This window comes from Aquarana catesbeiana, linkage group LG04, assembly GCF_042186555.1.
Source record: "Aquarana catesbeiana isolate 2022-GZ linkage group LG04, ASM4218655v1, whole genome shotgun sequence".
Taxonomy (NCBI): Eukaryota; Metazoa; Chordata; class Amphibia; order Anura; family Ranidae; genus Aquarana; species Aquarana catesbeiana.
The window spans coordinates 18399835-18421631 of NC_133327.1; the positions used below are offsets into that span (position 1 = coordinate 18399835).

Genomic DNA, 21797 nt, shown 5'->3' on the forward strand with positions numbered 1-21797 from the left:
GATGCTTAAAGTAAAAAAAAAAAAGTGAAATATTCCTTTAAATATCGTACCTGGGGGGTGTCTATAGTATGCCTGTAAAGTGACGCATGTTTCCCATGTTTAGAACAGTCCCTGCACCAAATGTCATTTTTAAAGGAAAAAATCTCATTTAAAACTGCTTGCGGGTTTAATGTCATGTCGGGTCATGGCAATATGGATGAAAATCAGTGAGACAAACGGCATGGGTACCCCCCAGTCCATTACCAGTCCCTTTGGGTCTTGTATGGATATTAAGGGGAACCCCGCACCCAAATTAAAATAAGGAAAGGTGTGGGGCCACCAGGCCCTATATACTCTGAACAGCAGTATACAGGCGGTGCAAACAAGACAGGGACTGTAGGTTTGTTGTTAAGTAGAATCTGTTTGTAATTTTGAACATTTTTAACGTGTTTAGCTCCAGCCAAAAAATCTTTTCTAAGCTTTTTGGAAAACATAGGGAAGGGTTATCACCCCTGTGACATTTGTTTTGCTGTCTTTCCTCCTCTTCAGAAGATTTCACCTCACTTTTTTGTCCCAATGAAAAATGTTTTTTGAAAATTTGGGTTTTTTTGTGGAACAAGGATTGGAAAGCATCAGTGGAAAGGAGAACTTGTTTTCCCATATTAACTCTTACAGGAGAGAATTTCCCTTCCTAGGGGTAGATTTCATCTCACTTCCTGTTGTCTCCTTCCGTTTGCAAGTAGGAGTCGTTTGTAAGTTAGATGTTTGAAAGTAGGGTCCTGCCCTATATACTCAGCAGAAATTTGGGCCTTAGGTGTTGCTGTGGCCACAACACTGTAAGCCCTCACAGGGCCCTGCTGTGAAATATTAGATCAAGAATTGTAATTACATGCCCCTGTTGAACAGGAGCTGAAAAATTAGGCCTTAGGCACTGGTGCTGGTGCCACAACACTGCAACCCCTCACAGACACTCTAGTTGGAACGCAGGAACGAGCCCTGCTGCAAATTATTGCTTCAAAAATTGTAATTACACGCCCCTGTTAGACAGGGGCAGAAAAATTGGGCCTTAGGCACTGGTGCTGGTGCCACAACACTGCAACCCCTCACAGACACTCTAGTTGGAACGCAGGAACGAGCCCTGCTGCAAAGTATTGCATCAAAAATTGTAATTACACGCCCCTGTTAGACAGGGGCAGAAAAATTGGGCCTTAGGCACTGGTGCTGGTGCCACAACACTGCAACCCCTCACAGACACTCTAGTTGGAATGCAGGAACGAGCCCTGCTGCAAAGTATTACATCAAAAATTGTAATTACACGCCCCTGTTAAACAGGGGCTGAAAAATTGTGCCTTAGGCACTGGTGGTGGCGCCCAGAACCAAAAATGTTCTTACAAGCTATCAGCGTGATGATTGAGGAGGAAGAGGATAATTACTCAGGGATAGTCACTCAGCATCAGCATAGGCAGTCTTTGAAGGGATCTGAGATTTAAAAAAAAATTATTCGGTTACATCAGCATCAGGTGCTTGGTAGCTGGTGGTGATCCAAGACTCATTCATTTTTATGAAGGTCAGCCGATCGACCGAGTCGGTGGACAGACGCACCCTGTGATCGGTTACCACGCCTCCAGCAGCACTGAATGTGCGTTCCGAAAGAACGCTGGATGCAGGACAGGCCAGTAGCTCAATTGCATACTGTGCAAGCTCTGGCCAGTGATCCATCCTCAAGACCCAGTAACCCAGAGGATTTTCGGTGGGAAAGGTGTCCAAGTCTGATCTTGCCCCTAGGTATTCCTGCACCATGTAAAACAGACGCTGGCGATGGTTGCTGGAACCGATCATACCTTGGGGCTGCGGACCAAAAAATTGTCTGAACGCATCGGTCAGACGGCCACCTTCTCCACCGCTCCTTCTTTGACTGACCGAAGCCTCAGCAACACGTTGTCCAGAAACAGGAGTTTGTAACCTCCCAGTCTCTGGGAACGCGTTGCACAGACCTTTCTGCAAGGCCTCCCGAAGATGTTTCATCCTCTGCTCCCTCTGCGATGGCAAGATAAGGTCCGCAACCTTACCCTTGTAACGTGGATCAAGGAGGGTTGCCAGCCAGTATTGGTCCTTCTCCTTGATACCACGAATACGAGGATCCTTACGCAGGCTTTGCAGGATCAGGGAGGCCATGCAGCGTAGGTTTGCTGAGGCATTCGGTCCGGAGTCCTCTGGGTCACTAAGAACGACATGGTCCGCAGCCACCTCCTCCCAGCCACGTACAAGTCCATGTGTTTCTTGGGACTGATCCCTTAAAGACTGCTGCTGATGCTGAGTGCCAGGCTCCACCTCCATACTGACACAATCTTCCTCCTCCTCCTCTTCCTCCTCGTCCTCTTCCTGTGTGATCGGCGGGCACGCAGGAACACTGTCTGGATAAAGGGGGCCTTGAGAGCTAAGGAAGTCCTCCTCTTCCTGCCTCTGTTCTGCCTCAAGTGCCCTGTCCATTATTCCACGCAGCGTGTGCTCCAACAGGTGGACAAGGGGGACAGTGTCACTGATGCATGCACTGTCACTGCTCACCATCCTCGTGGCCTCCTCGAATGGTGACAGGACAGTGCATGCATCCCTGATCATGGCCCACTGGCGTGGGGAAAAAAAACCAAGCTCCCCTGACCCTGTCCTGGTGCCATAGTCGCACAGGTACTCATTGATGGCCCTCTGCTGCGTGTGCAGCCGCTGCAGCATGGCCAACGTTGAGTTCCACCTGGTGGGCATGTCACAGATTAGGCGGTTCTTGGGCAGGTTAAACTCCTTTTGGAGGTCCGTCAGCCGAGCACTGGCATTATATGACCGGCGGAAATGCACACAGACTTTCCTGGCCTGCCTCAGGACATCCTGTAAGCCCGGGTACCTGCCCAAGAACCGCTGCACCACCAAGTTAAGGACGTGAGCCAAACAGGGCACATGGGTCATTTGTCCCTGTCGGAGGGCAGAGAGGAGGTTGGTGCCATTGTCGCAAACCACCATTCCTGCCTTAAGTTGGCGTGGCGTCAACCACCTCTGAACCTGCCCCTGCAGAGCTGACAGAACCTCTGCCCCAGTGTGGCTCCTGTCCCCCAAGCACACCAGCTCAAGCACCGCATGGCATCTTTTGGCCTGCGTACTTGCGTAGCCCCTTGAACGCCTACGGAGCACCGCTGGTTCCGAGGAAGAGGCCATGGAGGAAGAAGAAGAGGAGGGGGTGGAGGAGAGAGGTGTGTCACAATCAGCATTTTGGAGGCGTGGTGGCGGAACAACCTCCAACACTACTGCACCTTGTCCTGCATCCTTCCCAGCTGCCAGCAGAGTCACCCAATGCGCCGTGAAACTTAGGTAACGTCCCTGTCCATGCCTGCTGGACCATGAGTCAGCGGTAATATGCACCTTACCGCTGACCGCCCTGTCCAGCGAGGCATGGACATTGCCTTCCACATGCCGGTAGAGAGCCGGAATCGCCTTCCGTGAGAAAAAGTGGCGTCTGGGTACCTGCCACTGAGGAACCGCACATTCCACAAACTCACGGAAGGGGGCAGAGTCTACCAACTGAAAAGGCAGCAGTTGAAGTGCTAGCAATTTTGCCAAGCTAGCATTCAACCGCTGGGCATGTGGATGGCTGGGAGCAAACTTCTTTCGGCGGTGCAGCAGCTGGGGCAGGGAAATTTGCCTGGTACAATCTGACGTCGGTGTACCAAAAGCAGATTGCCCACAAGTACTTGGCTGTGACACACCTAATTCTACACCTTCATTCCTCTCACTGCAGGTCTCAGAGAGGACTGAAGGTCTAGTGGGGTTGGAAATCTCAGCTGATGAGGAGCAAGGAGAGATCCTCTTTGTTCTTTGGTGTGGGTCTTTTAGATACGCTTGCCAACGAACTGCATGGCAGGTCAACATATGTCTGGTCAAGCATGTGGTACCCAAGCGGGAGATATTTTGGCCACGCGAGATACGCTTGAGACATATGTTGCAAATAGCAGCGGTGCGATCTGATGCACTCGTCTCAAAAAAGGCCCACACCAAAGAACTTTTTGAATAACGCGCAGAGACTGCAGCGCCCTGCACATGTGGAGCTTTGGGGTGTGATGCAGTCAATGTGCTGCCCTTAGGCTGGCCCCTGGAGGGCATCCTGCCTCGTTGGTGATGTGCTGCCGCCTCCTCCTCCTCCTCCTCCTCCTCCTCCTCCTCCTCCTCCTCCTCTCTCCTATCAGGCACCCACGTTGAGTCAGTGACCTCATCATCCCCTCCCTCCTCATCACTGGAGCAAACCTGGCAGTATGCTGCAGCAGGGGGAGCATGACTGCCAGATTGCTGTCCTTCTTGGGCACCCCCTCTGTCCGCGCTCATGTTACTGCCTTCATCGAGCTCAGTATCGTCATCAGAGCCTTCCAAACGCTGGGCATCCTCCTGGAGCATGTACCCAACACTGTGGTCAAACAGTTCGAGGGAATCCTCATGAGGACATGGTGGAGCTAGGGAAGGAGTCACTGATGACATTGAGCTGAGGGAAGAGGCCGCTGCTTTGCCAGACAAAGCACCCTGGGCATGGGTGAGAGAGGATGAGGAGGATGAGGACGGCTTGGTCATCCACTCGACCAAGTCTTCCGCATGTTGCGGCTCAACATGGCCAGCTGCCGAAAAAAAGGCCAAGCGTGTCCCATGGCCACGTGCTGATGAGGATGCACCGTCTCCACGACCAGCACTAGACACAGAGCCTGCTTGCCCTCTCTTATTGGCTTGTGACTGTCTGCCTCTCCTTCTTGGCCTTCCAGACATACTAATGGCCTGTAGCTGCACTAAGCTGGGATAGAACACCTGTAATTTTCTTCAAGTAGCTTTATATACTGTAACCAGACAAGCCTGCCTGTCAGTAGGAAGATAACAGGAACGGATCTAGCTGAACACTGTGAGCAGGACGCACTGTACTAAATGTAAATAGTCTAGCTGCCTGACCGTGGTACTAATAGGATCAAATAGAACACCTGTAATTTTCTTCAGGTAGCTTTATATACTGTAACCAGACAAGCCTGCCTGTCAGTAGGAAGATAACAGGAACGGATCTAGCTGTACACTGTGAGCAGGACGCACTGTACTAAATGTAAATAGTCTAGCTGCCTGACCGTGGTACTAATAGGATCAAATAGAACACCTGTAATTTTCTTCAGGTAGCTTTATATACTGTAACCAGACAAGCCTGCCTGTCAGTAGGAAGATAACAGGAACGGATCTAGCTGAACACTGTGAGCAGGACACACTGTACTAAATGTAAATAGTCTAGCTGCCTGACCGTGGTACTAATAGGATCAAATAGAACACCTGTAATTTTCTTCAGGTAGCTTTATATACTGTAACCAGACAAGCCTGCCGGTCAGTAGGAATTTAACAGGAACGGATCTAGCTGAACACTGTGAGCAGGACGCACTGCACTAAATGTAAATAGCAGGAACGGATCTAGCTGAACACTGTGAGCAGGACGCACTGCACTAAATGTAAATAGTCTAGAAGATAACAGGAACGGATCTAGCTGAACACTGTGAGCAGGACGCACTGCATTAAATGTAAATAGTCTAGATAGAAGATAACAGGAACGGATCTAGCTAAACTGAATACAGTGTATATATATATATGCAACACCTGGGATGCATATATATACACAATACACTGTAAGTGCAGCTAACTGACTGACTGTTCTGCCTAATCTATCTAACTCAAATCAAATGACACTGTCTCTCTCTCTCTCTATCTCTCAGCACACCGGAACACACACTACACAGGGCCGCCGTGCAGGAGGCCTTATATAGTGTGGGGTGTGTACTAAATGCCCTGAGCCGTAATTGGCCAAAGCCACCCTGGCTTTGGCCAATTACAGCTCTCTCTACTGACAGCGCTGTGATTGGCCAAGCATGCGGGTCATAGTGCATGCTTGGCCAATCATCAGCCAGCAATGCACTGCGATGCCGCAGTGAATTATGGGCCGTGACGCGCCACACGAATTTAGCGCGAACGGCCCATAACGTTCGCAATTCGGCGAACGATCGAACAGCCGATGTTCGAGTCGAACATGGGTTCGACTCGAACACGAAGCTCATCCCTAGTGATGACCTCATTGGATCTAAAATAAATTATGCAAAGAAAAATGTAATTAGCATGTTGATGACGGAGAAAGGAGGAACCAGAAAAGGCAAAATATAAGCAGCTTTAAAAGATAACTATATGAAAATATGGTTATTCTTTTTGGTTAAAGTGCACCTGTCCTCTACCCGTGTAGAGAAAAGGAACAGGTTCACTTTAATGCTGACCTCACCATCGTACATAATAACCACCTCTTGCTCCCTCACTGCTCTGTTTATCCATGGCAAGCAAGGACGTTCTAGTTCTCTAGGTCTGGACACCTTCAGGAATAGAAACCTAACAGGTAACTATATTTGAAAACTAGGATAAACTTTACACTTTAATTGGGTGACACACACACACATGTGGTTTGGTGAGTGGCTGGTCACATAAGGCATCGACTTGGTTCCATAATTTCATCGTATTCCATCCAAGAGCGATGACCAGTTCATTCCTAGAGTGAAAACATTTCATAAAAGTTTTATAGAAATGACCCGAATTATAAGTGACCACCAGCCAATGGATACAAGACCCACACCCAGCTTACTCGTGACCTATAAGCCGATCGGTGTGGGAACGGCATTACTCATGTACAACAAACCAATGTGGATTTGTGGTTTCAGGCAACGGCAAGAATCAGATTTTTATATCTCTGTGCCAAACAGCTTGGCCGGAATGGACGGACACCTGCACTACATAGCCCCTTCCTATCTCCGGCACCATGACAGCAAAGCTGCTACGTCTCCACCGTCTCTATGATCTAGAAATGTGGTGATGATACATGGTTACCCTGCTAGAGTTATAAATACTCTATATGTATTTTTCTCTTCCCTGGCAGTGGCTTTGTGTTTTTGGCCACCTTGCCGCTGTAACACCCTATTTTTTACTTTTAATTTGCATTTGACTCACGATTGATTTATATAAAGAGATGGCTGTTTAAAATTACTCTTGTTATGGACTATTATGTTACTGAAGGGGGATATGGAAAACATTTCTTTGTAAGAACCCTCATTCCCCTGCTCCTGTAATATGTTTATTGCATAGGACGTCAGGCCAAATTGCAGGCATCCCCTGCAATTTTCTTAGGCTCAGAGTGATATTTTACCCTCAGCCACCGATTTAATTACTTCCTGATTATGCAGCTTCTTTATCTTTTAAACCTTGACTACGTTCTAATTTAGGCTGGGGTCATAACCTCTATCCCAGGCTTCCTCTTTCATAGTGGCTCTTTTTTCTTGCAACACCCTATGGAGCCACCCTTCATAGTTGTGTCTTCCCACACTGTGTGCTCCAATGGACGCACACAGCCACAAAGCTAAAGTTGGAAAGGAACTCCTCTCCTCCTCACTTCTCCCCCCTCCCTTCTCCAAGATAAAATGACTGTCTGGAGATTGCACTGTCCATTGTGAATTCTGTGAGGATCGGAAGTTCAGGGGAGCAGCAGCTGCCAGTAGAATTACATGTTGTAGACTGCAAATGCTGGGGTAAGAATTTTATCACATTTTTTAGTTGTGCTCAATGTGTTAAACTAAAAAAAAGCTGTGTATTTATTATAACCTTAATGTATCATCAATATATAATCAACTTTTGTACTTGCACGGGGAATCTAAAGGGATGCCAGGGGTGCAGTGTTCATTATTACACTGAACCTGATAATGAATACCACCCTTTCAGCACTCAATTAGGAAAATGTCAGCAAGTGCAATAAGATGGCTTGTGTCAGTATCTTCAGGACTGAAGCATGTATCTGCCGATCAGGACTAAGTGACAGGCTTTCTTTATAGGGACCATCCCACCTACTCATGTTCTCTCCGGTGCTCCATTCACCTGCAGAAGTTTTGAGTCTAATGCTCATGTCCATCAGAGCTTACACAGGATTATTGACCTTCTCCTACTCCTCATGTGACATGGTTTAGAGCTGGCAGTTGCCTGCACAGACTGAGCATTGCATCCTGGGAGGAAAGGGAGAAGGTCCCATGGTCCCCTATACCCCGGAACAATGGGAACAAGACAGTGGGGGAGCATGGCGAAGTTGGTGGGGGCGTGACCTTTCAAGAGAACCTGAATGGGAAAAGTGCCAAAATCTCTTTGGGGGGTATTTTTTTTTCAGTAAGACAAAAGTTTAAGGATGGCCACATACCGTACATTCAACTGACTCCATTGTTAAAGGGAAATTAAAGTTAATCCCTTGCTTTATCAAGCAACAGAAAAGTGCCAGGGGGAACCATGTTGTTAAACAGTTGAAGACCATTTCATGGTATCTTTAGGACCAGGGAACATATTGTCTTATTGTATTTTACCCCCATCTTTTATCTCTTTTGCTGCCTCAGACTTGTAATATCTTCTAGTTGAGGAAAATGAAAAAATAGGTTATTGGTATTGCCATCTTAAAGTATTGATGTGATTATAAATGAACTGGTTTCCTGGTAGGCAGCTTCTACATCTAAAAGGCTCTCCACAGTCTCCTTGTAGTGAAATGTAACAAAAATGGAAATTGAAGCGCCACACCATAGGTCCAAATACAGCTTATTTCCAAAACAAATCAGGGAGGCAATCCAAAGAATATCCAATGCGTTTCAGGGGTCCAAAATAGTCCCCTTCATCAGAGCTTGGCTACCAAACCAGCTGCTGATGAGGCCTGTGTTTGTAATCACACTAGAAGAAATAACATTAAAGGTCCAGTTCACTCACATTGTTGTCAAAAATGCCCTTAAGGGAGCATTTTTGGACCCTGAAATATGCTGGATCACCCCCCCCCCCAACTTTTATTGAACAAAGTTGTATTTGGATGCTAGGGCCTGGACCTGGGACCTGGGACCTTTGCTGTGTCTGGCCATAACTCTTCTCACTGAGCCACCTGAGTTGCTGGACAGTTATCTGCCTGATTGCTTAGTCAACCTTGCCTTATGTCTCGTTTCTCATGACCTTTGAACTCTTTGCTCCTCCCATGATCTTTCTGATTCAAGCCATGTCTCTGCACTTTCTGTTTGCCAGATTATTGCACTCTCCCCAGTCAGTATCTTGCTCTTGTCACTCCTGCTGCTGTCCGTATCTCCGCTACCCCTTGTTAACAACCTTTGGCTTGATCCTCGACTATGCTTCTGCTTAATCCCAACGTGCAACCACTTATTACCAACATTTGGCTTGTTTACTGACTATGCTTCTGCTTGATCCCTACCTGTTAAATCTGCTACTAGACTCTAGCTTTCTCACCTTCTGGTGGGGCGATCATGAAGACCGCGACCTGGCACTAATATGCAGCAAAACCCATGTCCACCATCAGGAGCTCCGGTGAACACCGGTTAATACTTACGCCCCTCCGCTACCCCTTGTCGGTAACAAGAGATAGTGAAGATACGGATGGCAGCAGAAGTGACAAGAGCAAGATATTGGCTGGGGAGAGCACAATAATCAGGCAAACAGGAAGTGTAGAGAAAAGACTTAAATCATAAAGTTCTTGGGAGGAGCAAAGAGTTCAAGGTTCATGAGAAACAAGGTGCAGAGTGCACCTCATGAGAGCCTGTGTCATCTGCAGGAGTGACCTGCTTGTTCATTTATCCATCTAGTCAGTGGGAGCCCCTCTACTACTGTAGCTGCTAGTCTCCAAGCCTGACCCCTGATCGTGACACTGGACCGCTCAGCAGTGGTGTGGTACTTAATTTTCCATTTTTGCTACTGTACTATTGTCCAGCAGTGCTATTTCAAGGCGTGGCCTAGTGACATGATATGTACTTGCTTGTCATCATGGGGGGGGGGGGGGGCTGGCATGATCTGTGAACACAGAGTTGAGCAGAAGGATCTTGATCTTTGAGTTTTCATCATGAACTCTGAAGACCAACAATATCTATAATGGTAGGTTACATAATAACTACCCTCTGCTGGGTTAACGTAAAAAACATATATGAAGAGAGCTCCCCTTTGAATGTTGGTTAGGGTCACAGGTTTGTGTCATTCTGGGCTTTGCTCTGGTGACTTATACAAAGAAACCACCTTGTCCCTAGGGCTCAGTTCCATCCCCAGTGCCAGTGTCCACATCTTCCTGAATCTCCTCCAGGCCTGTTGTAGGTGCCAGATGAACAGCTGTGTAAATGTTCTCTCATCCATAAGAACTAGGTTGTTTTCTATTTATCATGAGGTGTCACATAGTTGAAGTCAATGAGTAATATGTACACAGTGAAAGCACAAGGAGATATAACACGTGTGTAGTATTATGATGGAGCCGAGTCTGGTCTGCACTACTAAGGGTCTCGGAGGCCCGTCTTGAGTTACATACAGAGCCATCCATCCAATGAAGGTTTCCTGGCCTGCATTCTCTCCAGCTTCTCATTGTCACCCACAGTTCATCCTGTCTAAAGTTCCTGTTGAGGTTCCAATACTCTAATTACTTTTTATCCATCCAAATTTATAAGCTGTTAATGTTATGTTCCCGTAAAGCAAGATTACATAATTTGCCAATTAAAGTGGACCCAAACTCATAAAAAGTATATTTACTATCCTATAGGGAACATTTAGAAATGTATTTGTTCCTAAGGAGACCTTGAAAAATTTACCTTTTCTCATAAATTCCTCCTTAAAAATAGCAGTGCACTTAATGTGCCTAGGAACCCCTGTCCTATGAGCCTTGTTGCTGCACTGTATATCTTTATTGTGATATCATCTAGGCACTGCTGCTTCTGACTGCTAGTGTCACCAGATTTGGAGTGAGATTTGGTAATGTCACTATGTGATCACTGTTCTCCTTGCTGGAAGGGAAGCTATACTTTGAATCTTCAGTGCAAGGATCTCCATGCTTCTGCTTCTTTCATTCAGTGGTCTGTGCTTCCTCCATCTCCCCTGCGGATTCTTCATTATTACCTCACCAGCTATCCAATCACCAGTCATCAGGGGGCATCTCTGACATGAGAAAGTAAAGCCATGCTCCTCTACCAAGATGGCTGCCTCCACACAGAGGAACAGTTCTGAACAAAGCATGGTAAGTCAGAAATAGGGAAAAGATCAGCTACGGGGAGCCTACAAGTGTAGCACTCACCCCCGGAGGGGCCCCTGGGAATACACAGGTTCTCTCAGAATAGTACAGGGACTACCAAACACAGACACAGTTCCATGTACACCGACAACACAGGCTGAGTCTAAGGGATGTCTTTTTGTAAGTTTATTGCTTAGAACTTGAACAGGAAAAGGATAGGAATGCAGGATGCTCCAAAAACAATATCAGGAATCAACAGGAAGACAAACATCCTAGCCCAAATCCCTATAGTAGCAGGCACACATGAAAAACCCAAAACCAGGTCTTACAATGTGTCAGGAGCTGTCTGCCACCTAGCTTCTAGATGACAATCTTCAGTGAGGGAGACAAAAGATCCTTCTCCAGATCAGTGCCCTCCAGCAAAAATCCCTTAGCAATCTTTTCAAGGTCCTCAGCCCAGCACCTGCTGAGACCCAAACTGCAACTCTTGTTTCTCACTAGTTGCCTTCTAGAGGCAGAAGCCCCAGGAGAATGGAGACCCTGCTAGCAGAGGAAGAACACTCTCTCTAGGCCTCCCAAATATTTGTCACCTCCCTCAGCCACCTTTGGAGCACCTCCTCCCCAGGGATTGGCTGGAGTCCAATAAATATGCATAAATCAAGAGTTGATCAAAGGGTGATCCTCCTATTCTGAGACTTTTTCAGAGGCAGACAGGAGCAATCAACCACTGGCCTTAGAAAAACCTAACCAGACCCAAAAAACCCTAAGTACAGTGAAGCCAAAAAACAAATTTAGCCTAACTTTCTGGGTAGGGTGCTACACAAGCAATATTGGTAACTAGTCCTTTGCCCTCTGCTTGAATTTATTGGGCAGAGCTTCCACAGCATAGGTCCTTTTAAAGAGGTAATTCAGCTGCTAAAACTATCCAGCAAACACTGCAAATGTCCTAGTAATCATCAGAATCCGGTCTGTGTCCAGTTTAATCCACACAGATTTCACGAGTTTCCTTATATGTTCAGTTGGGGGGTATGCTTCCTGAGTCTGTTTATTATTTTTTTCGCTGTTTGCTGTATCACCAAGGCAGGTTTGATTATTAGGGTGCCTGTGGGAAATTTCTTAGTTTATGTAGCCCAGTCTGCAGCATTGACAGGAAAACAATTCTGCCTCTGGCAGCAGAGGACACACAGGCACAGCTACAGGAGGGGATTCTTATTGTACAGCTGTGTACAGCCAATATTGAGCCCACCCTCTGCCCAATAGGAAGGCACAGAGGATGTGGACTGCAAGGATTGTGGGAGGTGTAGTTCTGACAGACTGAATTGGCTTGGTGAGCTTGAAGAAGAAAACTGTAGATCTTAAAAGGGATCACTGGTGGCACTGAGGCAAAAAGGACAGATGGTTCCCCGCTGTTTTCTTGAGCTGAGGATAAGAAGTGTGCAGGATATTCTGAGAAGACCATGTGCACATTTGGCTACTGGGTTGGCAGACTACTCACTGCTGAGAGGGAGAGAGGCACAGAGACATACATCTTAGAACATTGGAAAGAGCCAAGGATGTTGGTGGAGCCTGCTGCCTGACCAAGGGTGAAGAATGGTGCAGCTACTGAGCGGCTGTGCTTCACACAGTGAACAGGGAGAGATCACCTACTGAAATAGTAATTGATGAGAGGCCAAAATCCCATTACACTTTGATCAAAGAGGGACAAAGTTGTCTGCAAGTAACACAGAGTCACTGCCTGTATCAGTTCTTAAAGGGATATTAACCTGAGCGCTCTGACATAAGAGTTGGGCCCCAATGAGTGGAGCTGGCCAGCGGAAGAATGGGGGATTATGTTATAGAATTTTGGCTTTTCTTACCAAATTTGGAGTGAGATTTGGTGATGTCACGCCTGTGCTGTTCTCCTTGCTGGAAAGGAAGCTGTATCTGAGGGACTGCAGTATAACTGTGGATCTGTGCTTCCTCCACCTCTCCTGGTGATTCTTCATCATTACAATATCACCAAATTACAGTGTCAAGATTCAGATCTGAAGGTAAGACCTCTGCGGTGTCTGGCTGTGGCTCTTCTCACTGATCCACCTGAGATGTTGGCCAGCGCTCCCTTCCTGATTTCTTAGAAAACCTCACATTGTATCTTGTTACTGGTGAACCTTGAACCCTTTGCTCCTTCTATGAACTTCCTATTTAAGCCATGTCTCTGCACTTCCTGTTTGCCAGCTTATTGTGCTGTCTCCAGCCAATATCTTGCTCCTTTGTATACCTGCTGCTATCCCTATTATTGGTACCACTCATTATCAACCCTTGGCTTGTTCATCGACTACGCTTCCACCTAATCCCATCCAGCTACTACTCAATACTGACCTTTTGGCTTTTTCATTGGCTGTGCTTCTGCTTGATTCATATCTACTTTATTGACTACCTGACCCCCACTTACTGGGCCAATTCAAAGGGTTGTGACCTAGCATTAGGACACAGCTAAACCCATCTCCACCATCAGGAGCTCTGGTGAAGACCAGCTAGTGCTTAGATCCTGTTCCTGGGTTGAGCCTGCATCATATATAGTGGGTGGGGCCATAACAGCCTGGGTTCACAAGAAGTGTGTCAAATAATGCAGGCCATCATTCAACCCAGAAGGCTTGTGGTGGAGAATAAATACTATAGGAGAAGTTAAATGTAAGTATTTCAAGCAAAGCTGTTGGATGGATGATAGGGAGAATTCCTGGACAATTTTGACACTAACCTGAGCAACTACTATTCCAGTTTGGACCCTCTAACCCCTACCCACACTTTCAGAGTGTTGGAACGTTAATGTCTAATTTGGTTATTGTTGTAAAGCTGCTGCAGATATGAATTTTACCAGTCAAGATGTTGCTGGACACATGATTGAGCCCTTCTTGCTGAAGTGGAATACAAGAACATAGAGACAGGAATTTGTGTCATAACCATTTAGTTCCCCTGGGAAGAAGATAACATTACTGTATGCATAGTATTACCACCTAGTGGCAGAACTGCTGATCACAGAATAATATATGAGAATGGTTGTTGCATCTATGTCAATATAAAAAGCATGCTAACACCCTCCCAATACTTCCCTAGCTGCTTAGACTATTTCAAGTAATTCAAGACTACTAGCAACTATTTAAAGGTTTTTCCATAACATCAACAGAAATCATCTGGGATTTATAAAAATCTATTTGTGTAACTGGGGGGCTGATGTGACTTTATCAGCAAATTTTTTAGTTCATCAGATAACTTTTGGATTCGAACATGACATTTATATTAACTTCTTGTCTCTCATCACACGGGTCTTACACACGACTATTGCAGAGGTGGTGTCTTCTTATATTCTAAGTTGGTATCCTCTACAGATTTTATAGATTAAAACACCTAAACATTTTCAAACCACAATTTATTGTGCTTTTTGTGTTACGGACATCTGTTTCCCTTTTGTGGCTTTTTTGGGTTTTCTCTTTACTCAGATGCATTCGTTCTATACGTTGACCCATTCAACAGTAACTGTTTGAGGACATGCGGGGGTGGGAGGGGGGATATTTGACTTGCTAATTATATTTTTTTTCTGCGTCAAGTATTTCGGCACCATTATTTCATTAAACCTAGTCAAAACAATCGTGATATATTATTGTATGCTGCTTTTTAAGTTAAACTTCATAAATTTCTCATTTTGTATTAATAGCTTTCAGATGAATGGCATTAGAAACCACCTGGATTCTAAATCTGGATAAAATGAACAAAATTACAATTTTTTAATGTATTAGAAGTGGGGTTCGGCTGTGACCTGGAAGAACTGGGACAGTGCCTGCAAAAGATCAGGATACCCTACACTGAATTTTACGTTTTAGATGAATGCCATTTAGGGTCATCACAGGCCTCTTATAGATCTGCCATTGGCACCTGAACTACCAGCTCAACTCCTTTGCTTTGGCTATGAGAAGAGATTGCAGCAGGAGAAATGAGGCTCTGCGGGAAGGGGTTTGTTAAGCAGAGCTGGGAACTGACTACTGAGTTTGCCAATAGACATTTGAAGTCATTAGGTGACCACTAATGTCAAGATTAAGGTAGCCCTTAAAAGTCTTTTAACGTAATACTTTGCAAGAGGTGGCTAAGCCTCGCTCCCCTTGCAAGGCACCTTGCCCTCATGTTGAGAGGATAAGGGTCTCATTCCCACCTTTTGCCCCCCAAAAGGGATGTGGAGGCCTGCAGTTGCAGGTACTTTTTGGAATCTGGAAGCCCCCTTTAGAACAAGGGAGCCAATAGATATCCAGCACCCCCCTACATGAATGAGTACTCCTTGTTACTTATTTGCAAAAAACAATTAAAAAAGTAAAAAAAAAAAAACTTTATTGAGAAAAAAAAAAAAAAACATTGTGCCACAATGGAATATTATCATCAGTTGCACTGTCCAGTGATAGGGATGAACTTCAATCACAATGAGCAACATCTGATAATATTGACCCGCCGCCAAGTCAACCTACTAATCAACACTACTGCCCTGCCACTACTACCACAGCTAACAGATCCCTGGCTAGCTTCTGTATTAAAAAAATCCGGCTGAGGGTCTTGGGTGAGGTCATTGACCTACAATAGTCATGGCCATATTTGATCAATGACCTCACCCAAAGTTCCTGGCCACTTTTTTTACAACCAGAAGTCAGGCAGGGATCAGTCATTTAGTGGTCGCAGTGCTAAATGACAGGTCCTCTGGTTTGCTTTCAAACAAACAATAAGGGAAGACTGGAGATAAGCTTTAAAACACATCAATGTTTTCTCCCATCACCACAAGACTTTTGAGTCTAGTGCAAAGAGAACACTTTTTGTAGATGACTGGCATATTTCTACATAGATCATTTTCAGGGACTGTCCTGCATTTAGAACCAAACCCTTCTATTTCTCTTTCCTTCTCAGTTTTTTTTTTTTTTTGTATTGATACATAGACCTCTATAAAATTAGTTATTTAAAGTGTATGAATATCAAAAACTTAGTTTGGGTACAGTAGGAAAGTATTAAAATTGTTCTTTTTTTTCAGTGTCTTTGCACTTACTATCTTGAAAACGCAATAAGATGTGAAAGGATATCTCTAAAAAGGAAGGAAATTCCCCTCGTAGATAGTTGTCCACAGAACAGGTGTTCCTATTAGAAAATTCCCTCTCTATTCCTGTTTAAGTGATAACTCAAACAATGGTCACCAGGGCAAAAAGAGAGGGAGGATCTCCCCATGTGGGACACAGACAGCAATAAAAAAATCAAATATTTAAGCAGTAAGGCTGTAACAGAATATGTCAAAGAACACAAACTGTTTTCAATAGAAATTAACAGGGATAAGAAAGTCAACGTGTTTCAGGGTTTCAGACACTTCATCAGGGCTTATGTATTATGAAGCTTTAAAAATGGCTGGACTCAACTGGATTATGATGATAGCTGTGTGTATAAAATTAGATCCTATTCTTAGTATTAAAATTTTTCTTTTTTTTTCTGTGTCACTTCACCTCCTGTCTTTAAAAAACGCAATAGAATGTGAAAGGAAATCTCTAAAAAGTAAGTGAATTCCCCTCCTAGATAAGTGTCCCCAGAATGGCTGTTCCCCTTAGAAAATTCCCTCTCTATTCCTGTTTAAGTAATAACTCAAACAATGGTCACCGGGGCAAAAAGAGAGGGAGAATCTCCTCAGTGGGGACTCAGACAGCAATAAAGAACTCAAATATTTAAGAAGCAGTAAGGCTACTAGAAATTCATATGGATAAGAGAACCAGCATGTTTCAGGGTTTCAGACACTTCATCAGGGCTTATGTATTATGAAGCTTCAAAATTGGCTGTACTCAACTGGATTGTGATGATAGCTGTATGTATAAAATTAGATCCTACTCTTGGTGCACAGCGGGGAGGTATGTCCTATTGGCTTGAGACATTGTTCCTTACAGCGAATACTATATGTTACACTGTTATTAAAGTTTTATGGATTTAGTTGAAAAGTCAAGGATACTTGAGCTCATGCACCCTGTGCCCTACGAGGTGGTGGACTCACAAAGTTATTTAGGAGTAGGATTGTCCAACTCTCTTGTGGGAATTTAATGGCAATTGTTCACACTGTTTTATCTATGAGAGGGGATTATGCAAACATTAATTGACCCCATTATAGCCTTTACTTTTTGTACAGAAGATAACATAGGTTATAAAACATATGTAACAGATTGTATATTTTTCTCTGTATCACACCTAACATTTTTCAATAAAAATGATTGGAAAAGAAAATCAGATCCTACCACCAGGAATTGCACAGCAAACTGCTGTTGGTAGGCTCTGATTACCCTGTATATGTAGCGCTACCCCCCAAGAAGCTGTTGTAATTTAGGCGCTGAACAACAGTTCATTCATTCTGGATCAATTATCAGTCTAAGGGATGTATTTTAGGATTTTCATTGCTGAAGAACTTTGAGGGGATGTAGGGTGATATGGGATACTCCAATTTCACTAAATATTTGCACGAAGACACTTCACTTTTGCTAAAACTCCCTGAGCAGTCGCTATGGAGAAACAGGTACAGGTGACCAGAGTCCCTTTTTAGAATCTATCCCTGTCAAGAATGCTACTGGTTCCTCCACCCAAAGGAGACAACACACAGTCACTAGAACCCTGAGCTCAGGTCAGTACTCATAATGTCACAGGATCACCGGATGCCTCCTGCCAACATTCAAACTCTTCAGTGAGGGAGAGGTTAATGCCCACAAGGCCACAGGACAGCCAGACCCCTTATAACGTCCACTGGATACTCTTCAGTGAGCTCCCCAGGCTAAGTTCCTTAGGTGAGGGTTCCCTTGATTAGGTTAAAAAATGGAGCTTTAGAAATAGGCCCCCAGCTATGCCACAGCTGGGACCTCAATGAATATTACCTGGGATCAGGAAGTAGGTAGCCACCCCCACCCAAACGGGTGACTTTTCTCCAACAGGGAGAAGAAGCCCTGCTGTTCTAAGTCTCAGACTATTTATAGACCTCCCCAAGGATTGGCTGAAGCACAACAAATATTCAAGTAGCCCATTTGCCTTGCTCAACCCTCTATGTTCCAGAAGCATCTGGAAAACAGAGGAGAGCAATCAAACCTGCAGACTGTGAGATCCAGAACAGCCAAAAGCAATCAATGACTGCTCCACTCGTTACAGAAGTGCCAAACAGATTTACATTTTCTTAATATCCTAGCAACTTAACTAGAAGGGTACTACATATCCATACAACTATCTGGACCCCTGAAACACACTGGCTCTCTTCTCCTGCTGAAAATCCAATTTGAAAAAATGGACCATTGGGATGGCATCATTATTGCTTCTTACATATTTGGACTTCTCTCAGAACCCCTTCTTTTGCGGGTGCTGATGTACACATGAGCAGTCTAATCAAAGTCAATCAGATTGACCAATGAGGTGGTCCTTCACAACATTTGATATTAAAGTTTAACTCCGGGCAAAAGAAAAGTTTTCCCATGCAGTGAGGCTTGTGTTTGTCTATGGGATTGGAGAACAAGGATATACTTACCTAATCCTATGATCCTCCCTGCACAAGACCGGTCCCTGTGGCTCCTTGCGGTCTAGTGGTCTTGTGTAGTGGACTGTTCCTTATGTCATCATGCATATAGACCTTGTCTGGACATGAGGACGTCAGGATTAGTCCACAGCTGGAGCGCCGTTTTCAGGTGGAGCAAAGGATCGGGTGAGTATAAGCTTTCTCCAATCCCCTAGACTAAAACTAGCAGTTGACCTGTGCAGTGCAAGCACGGTCCCACTGCATGGGATTTTTTTTTGTTCCCTGGAGTTGAGCTTTAGGAATTGGAGATCTAGTGCCTCTTATGTCAGCAGTAAAAAGTTGATGGGGGTTCCAATCCTCCCCAACTCTATCCAAAACTACAAAGAGATACACATGAATTCTTTGTGGTTCATGCAACTGTGGTGGGTCAGGGGTGTGCTCTTTTTCTACATATTCCGTGATAAAAGGTGTCCCTCTTTCATTAACAGAAATATAAATTTTTTAAAACTTTGTTTAACAAGACATGGACAGTGATACATTGCAAGTATCACAGTTAGCATTAAATTCAAGTTGCAAACACATGGGACATAACATACATCAAGAAAAATTACTAAATGCAATTTGAGTAGGCACTAATACAGCATATCCATATTTTTCCAAAATAGGGAGGTAACAGGAAGAAAGAGTTGCCAAGAAACTAGTTGGCAGAGGCCAAAAAAGAGTCCTTGGGCTTCATCAAGAGGACTGTCTTGTAGCTGATTAATAGTGCGCTAAATATGTATCCTATAAAAAGCAGAGAAATTAAGCCAATGAGTATGGCCAAAAAGAATAAAGGGTTAGGGTACTTATAAGCAAGCAAAGGATAAGCATTGGGAAAATACTTTTCCGAAAAACTAAGAAGTTAATTTATGAAAAAAAAAAACACATTTATACAGTACAGTATGTTTTAACATGCATCTGATTTGTTCGATAAGAATTCTATATCGGGCCTAAGTGATGGGTAGATGTGTAGAAAAACGGGTCAGAGGGATTGGGTTCCAAAATAGGGACTATCCCATTCAGAAATAGAATGCTGGGAGTTGTTTAGAAGTGCATATGTGTACCTGAATGGAGATATTCTAGGGGCGATCATGAGATTTTATTAATTTCTATTGAAACTTGGTGATATTCTGTTCCCACTCTCAAAACCTTTTCCTATTTATGCAGGTCCTGCGAAGGGCAGAAAACCATTTCGCCGCTGTGGACAACTGGGCTCCATAGCAGCCCTGAAGTACGCCGTCGTCGGCCTGTATCTGCTAGTCTTTCTCATCCTTGTTGGAGTCTTCATTTTGGCAGGTAAGACACGCATGGTTTCTGGAGGCTGAGAAGCAACCTTGTAAGTTCAGTGTTGGGACCAATACTTTGTAACCTCTTTATAAATTATATAGAATCTTTATATAGAATTTTCAGAGTGAGATTTAACATACCATTTGTATGTATGCAGATGACATAAAGCTATGCAGTGAAATAAAGTCATCTCAAGATAATATAACTTGTAATCTCACCTGGGGGGTGCATTGGTTGATTGGGCAACATATATATAAATACTGAAAAATACAAGATGGCATAGACGGTTACATACAACCGAACAAAACAAAAGGGAACAAGCCCCTGGTACATTAGAAGTATGAAATAAATGATAAGACCTGCATAAATGGCCCTATGGCTGGCAGCATTAAGAATAAACACATCCCCAAATAAGAGAGACATTCCCTCCCTGTCCCATTGAGAGTACACAGTATGAGCATACACATGTATCTGTACTTTTACCCTAGAGGTCAAATACACAACCCTTGTATGGGGCGAGACTAAACCCTCAAGTCTTTACGAACAGGTGTCTACAATTTGCATCCAATGGTCCTAAATTTTGTTATATTTGGTAGGGCAACCTCTATTAACATACATGTGTATTAACGCCTTCAGCGAGAGAGTGTTATTGATATCAGCTATGCACTCTTCCAGTGTGTGTGTGTGTGTGTGTGGGGGGGGGGGACGCCTGTATCCAGTGGCGGGTTACCATTTTCCTGGTACTTAACAATGTTTCATGCAAAAACATAGTCAAATATTTATCAACATCCGGATCAGGGAATTCTGAGAACCTTTTTCATTAGATCCATGCCTGTCCAGTGTACAAAAAGTATTTGTAAAGGAAATAAGGAAAACTTTTGGGCTTGGAGCTAGGGCTCTGACACAAGGCTTTGAACTAAGGGGTATTGTTGGGGCTAGTAGCCAGGGCTCTGGCATGAGGTCAAGAATGAATGGGGGTTGTTGGGGATGGGAGCTAGGGCTTTAACACAAGGTCAAGATTAAAGGGAGGGCTTATTGGGACTTGGAGCCAGGGCTCTGAAACAAAACCAAGAATGAAAATGGGGTTCTTGGGGCTTGGAGCTAGGGCTCTGGGCTCTGACACAATACTGAGAATGAAGAGGAGTTGGTGGAGCTTGGAGCTAGAGCTCTGACACAAGACCAAGAATGAAAAGGGGTTGTTGGGGCTTGGAGCTAGGGTTCTGGGCTCTGACACAATAATGAGAATGAAGAGGAGTTGCTGGGCTTGGAGCTAGGGCTCTGACACAAGGACAAAAGAATGAGTGGGGGTTGTTGGGGCTTGGAGCTAGGGCTCTGACACAAGGCCATTATTTAGAGAGGTTGTTTGGACTTGTAGCCAGGGCTCTGACACAAGATCAAAAATGAAGAAGGGTTGCTGGGGCTTGGAACTATGGCTCGGACACAGGACCGAGAATTTGTTGGGACTTGGAGCTGGGGCTCTGACACAACATCAAGAATGAAGGTGGGTTGTTGGGGCTTGGAGCTAGGGCTCTGATACAAGACCAAGAATGAAGAGGAGTTGTTGGGACTTGGAGCTAGGGCTCTGACACAAGACCAGGAATGAAAAGGGGTTGTTGGGGCTTGGAGCTAGGGCTCTGGGCTCTGACACAATAATGAGAATGAAGAAGGGTTGTTGGGGCTTGGAGCTATGGCTCTGACACAGGACCGAGAATGAAGAGGAGTTGTTGGGACTTGGAGCTAGGGCTCTGACACAAGAACAAGATTGAAGGTGGGTTGTGGGGGCTTGGAGCTAGGGCTCTGACACAAGGTCATTATTTAGAGGGGTTGTTTTGACTTGTAGCCAGGGCTCAGACACAAGATCAAAAATGA

The 21797-nt window shown here is 44.8% G+C and overlaps 1 protein-coding gene across 1 annotated transcript in view; it reads left to right on the top strand.

The window, feature by feature from the left end:
- SCARA5 (scavenger receptor class A member 5) overlaps nt 1–21797 on the top strand; it is a 430857-nt gene that overhangs the window by 69666 nt on the left and 339394 nt on the right. The window contains exon 3 of the mRNA XM_073624887.1: nt 19809–19937. Within this exon, the coding sequence (XP_073480988.1) occupies nt 19809–19937 (129 nt within the window). The remainder of the gene's footprint in view (nt 1–19808; nt 19938–21797) is intronic.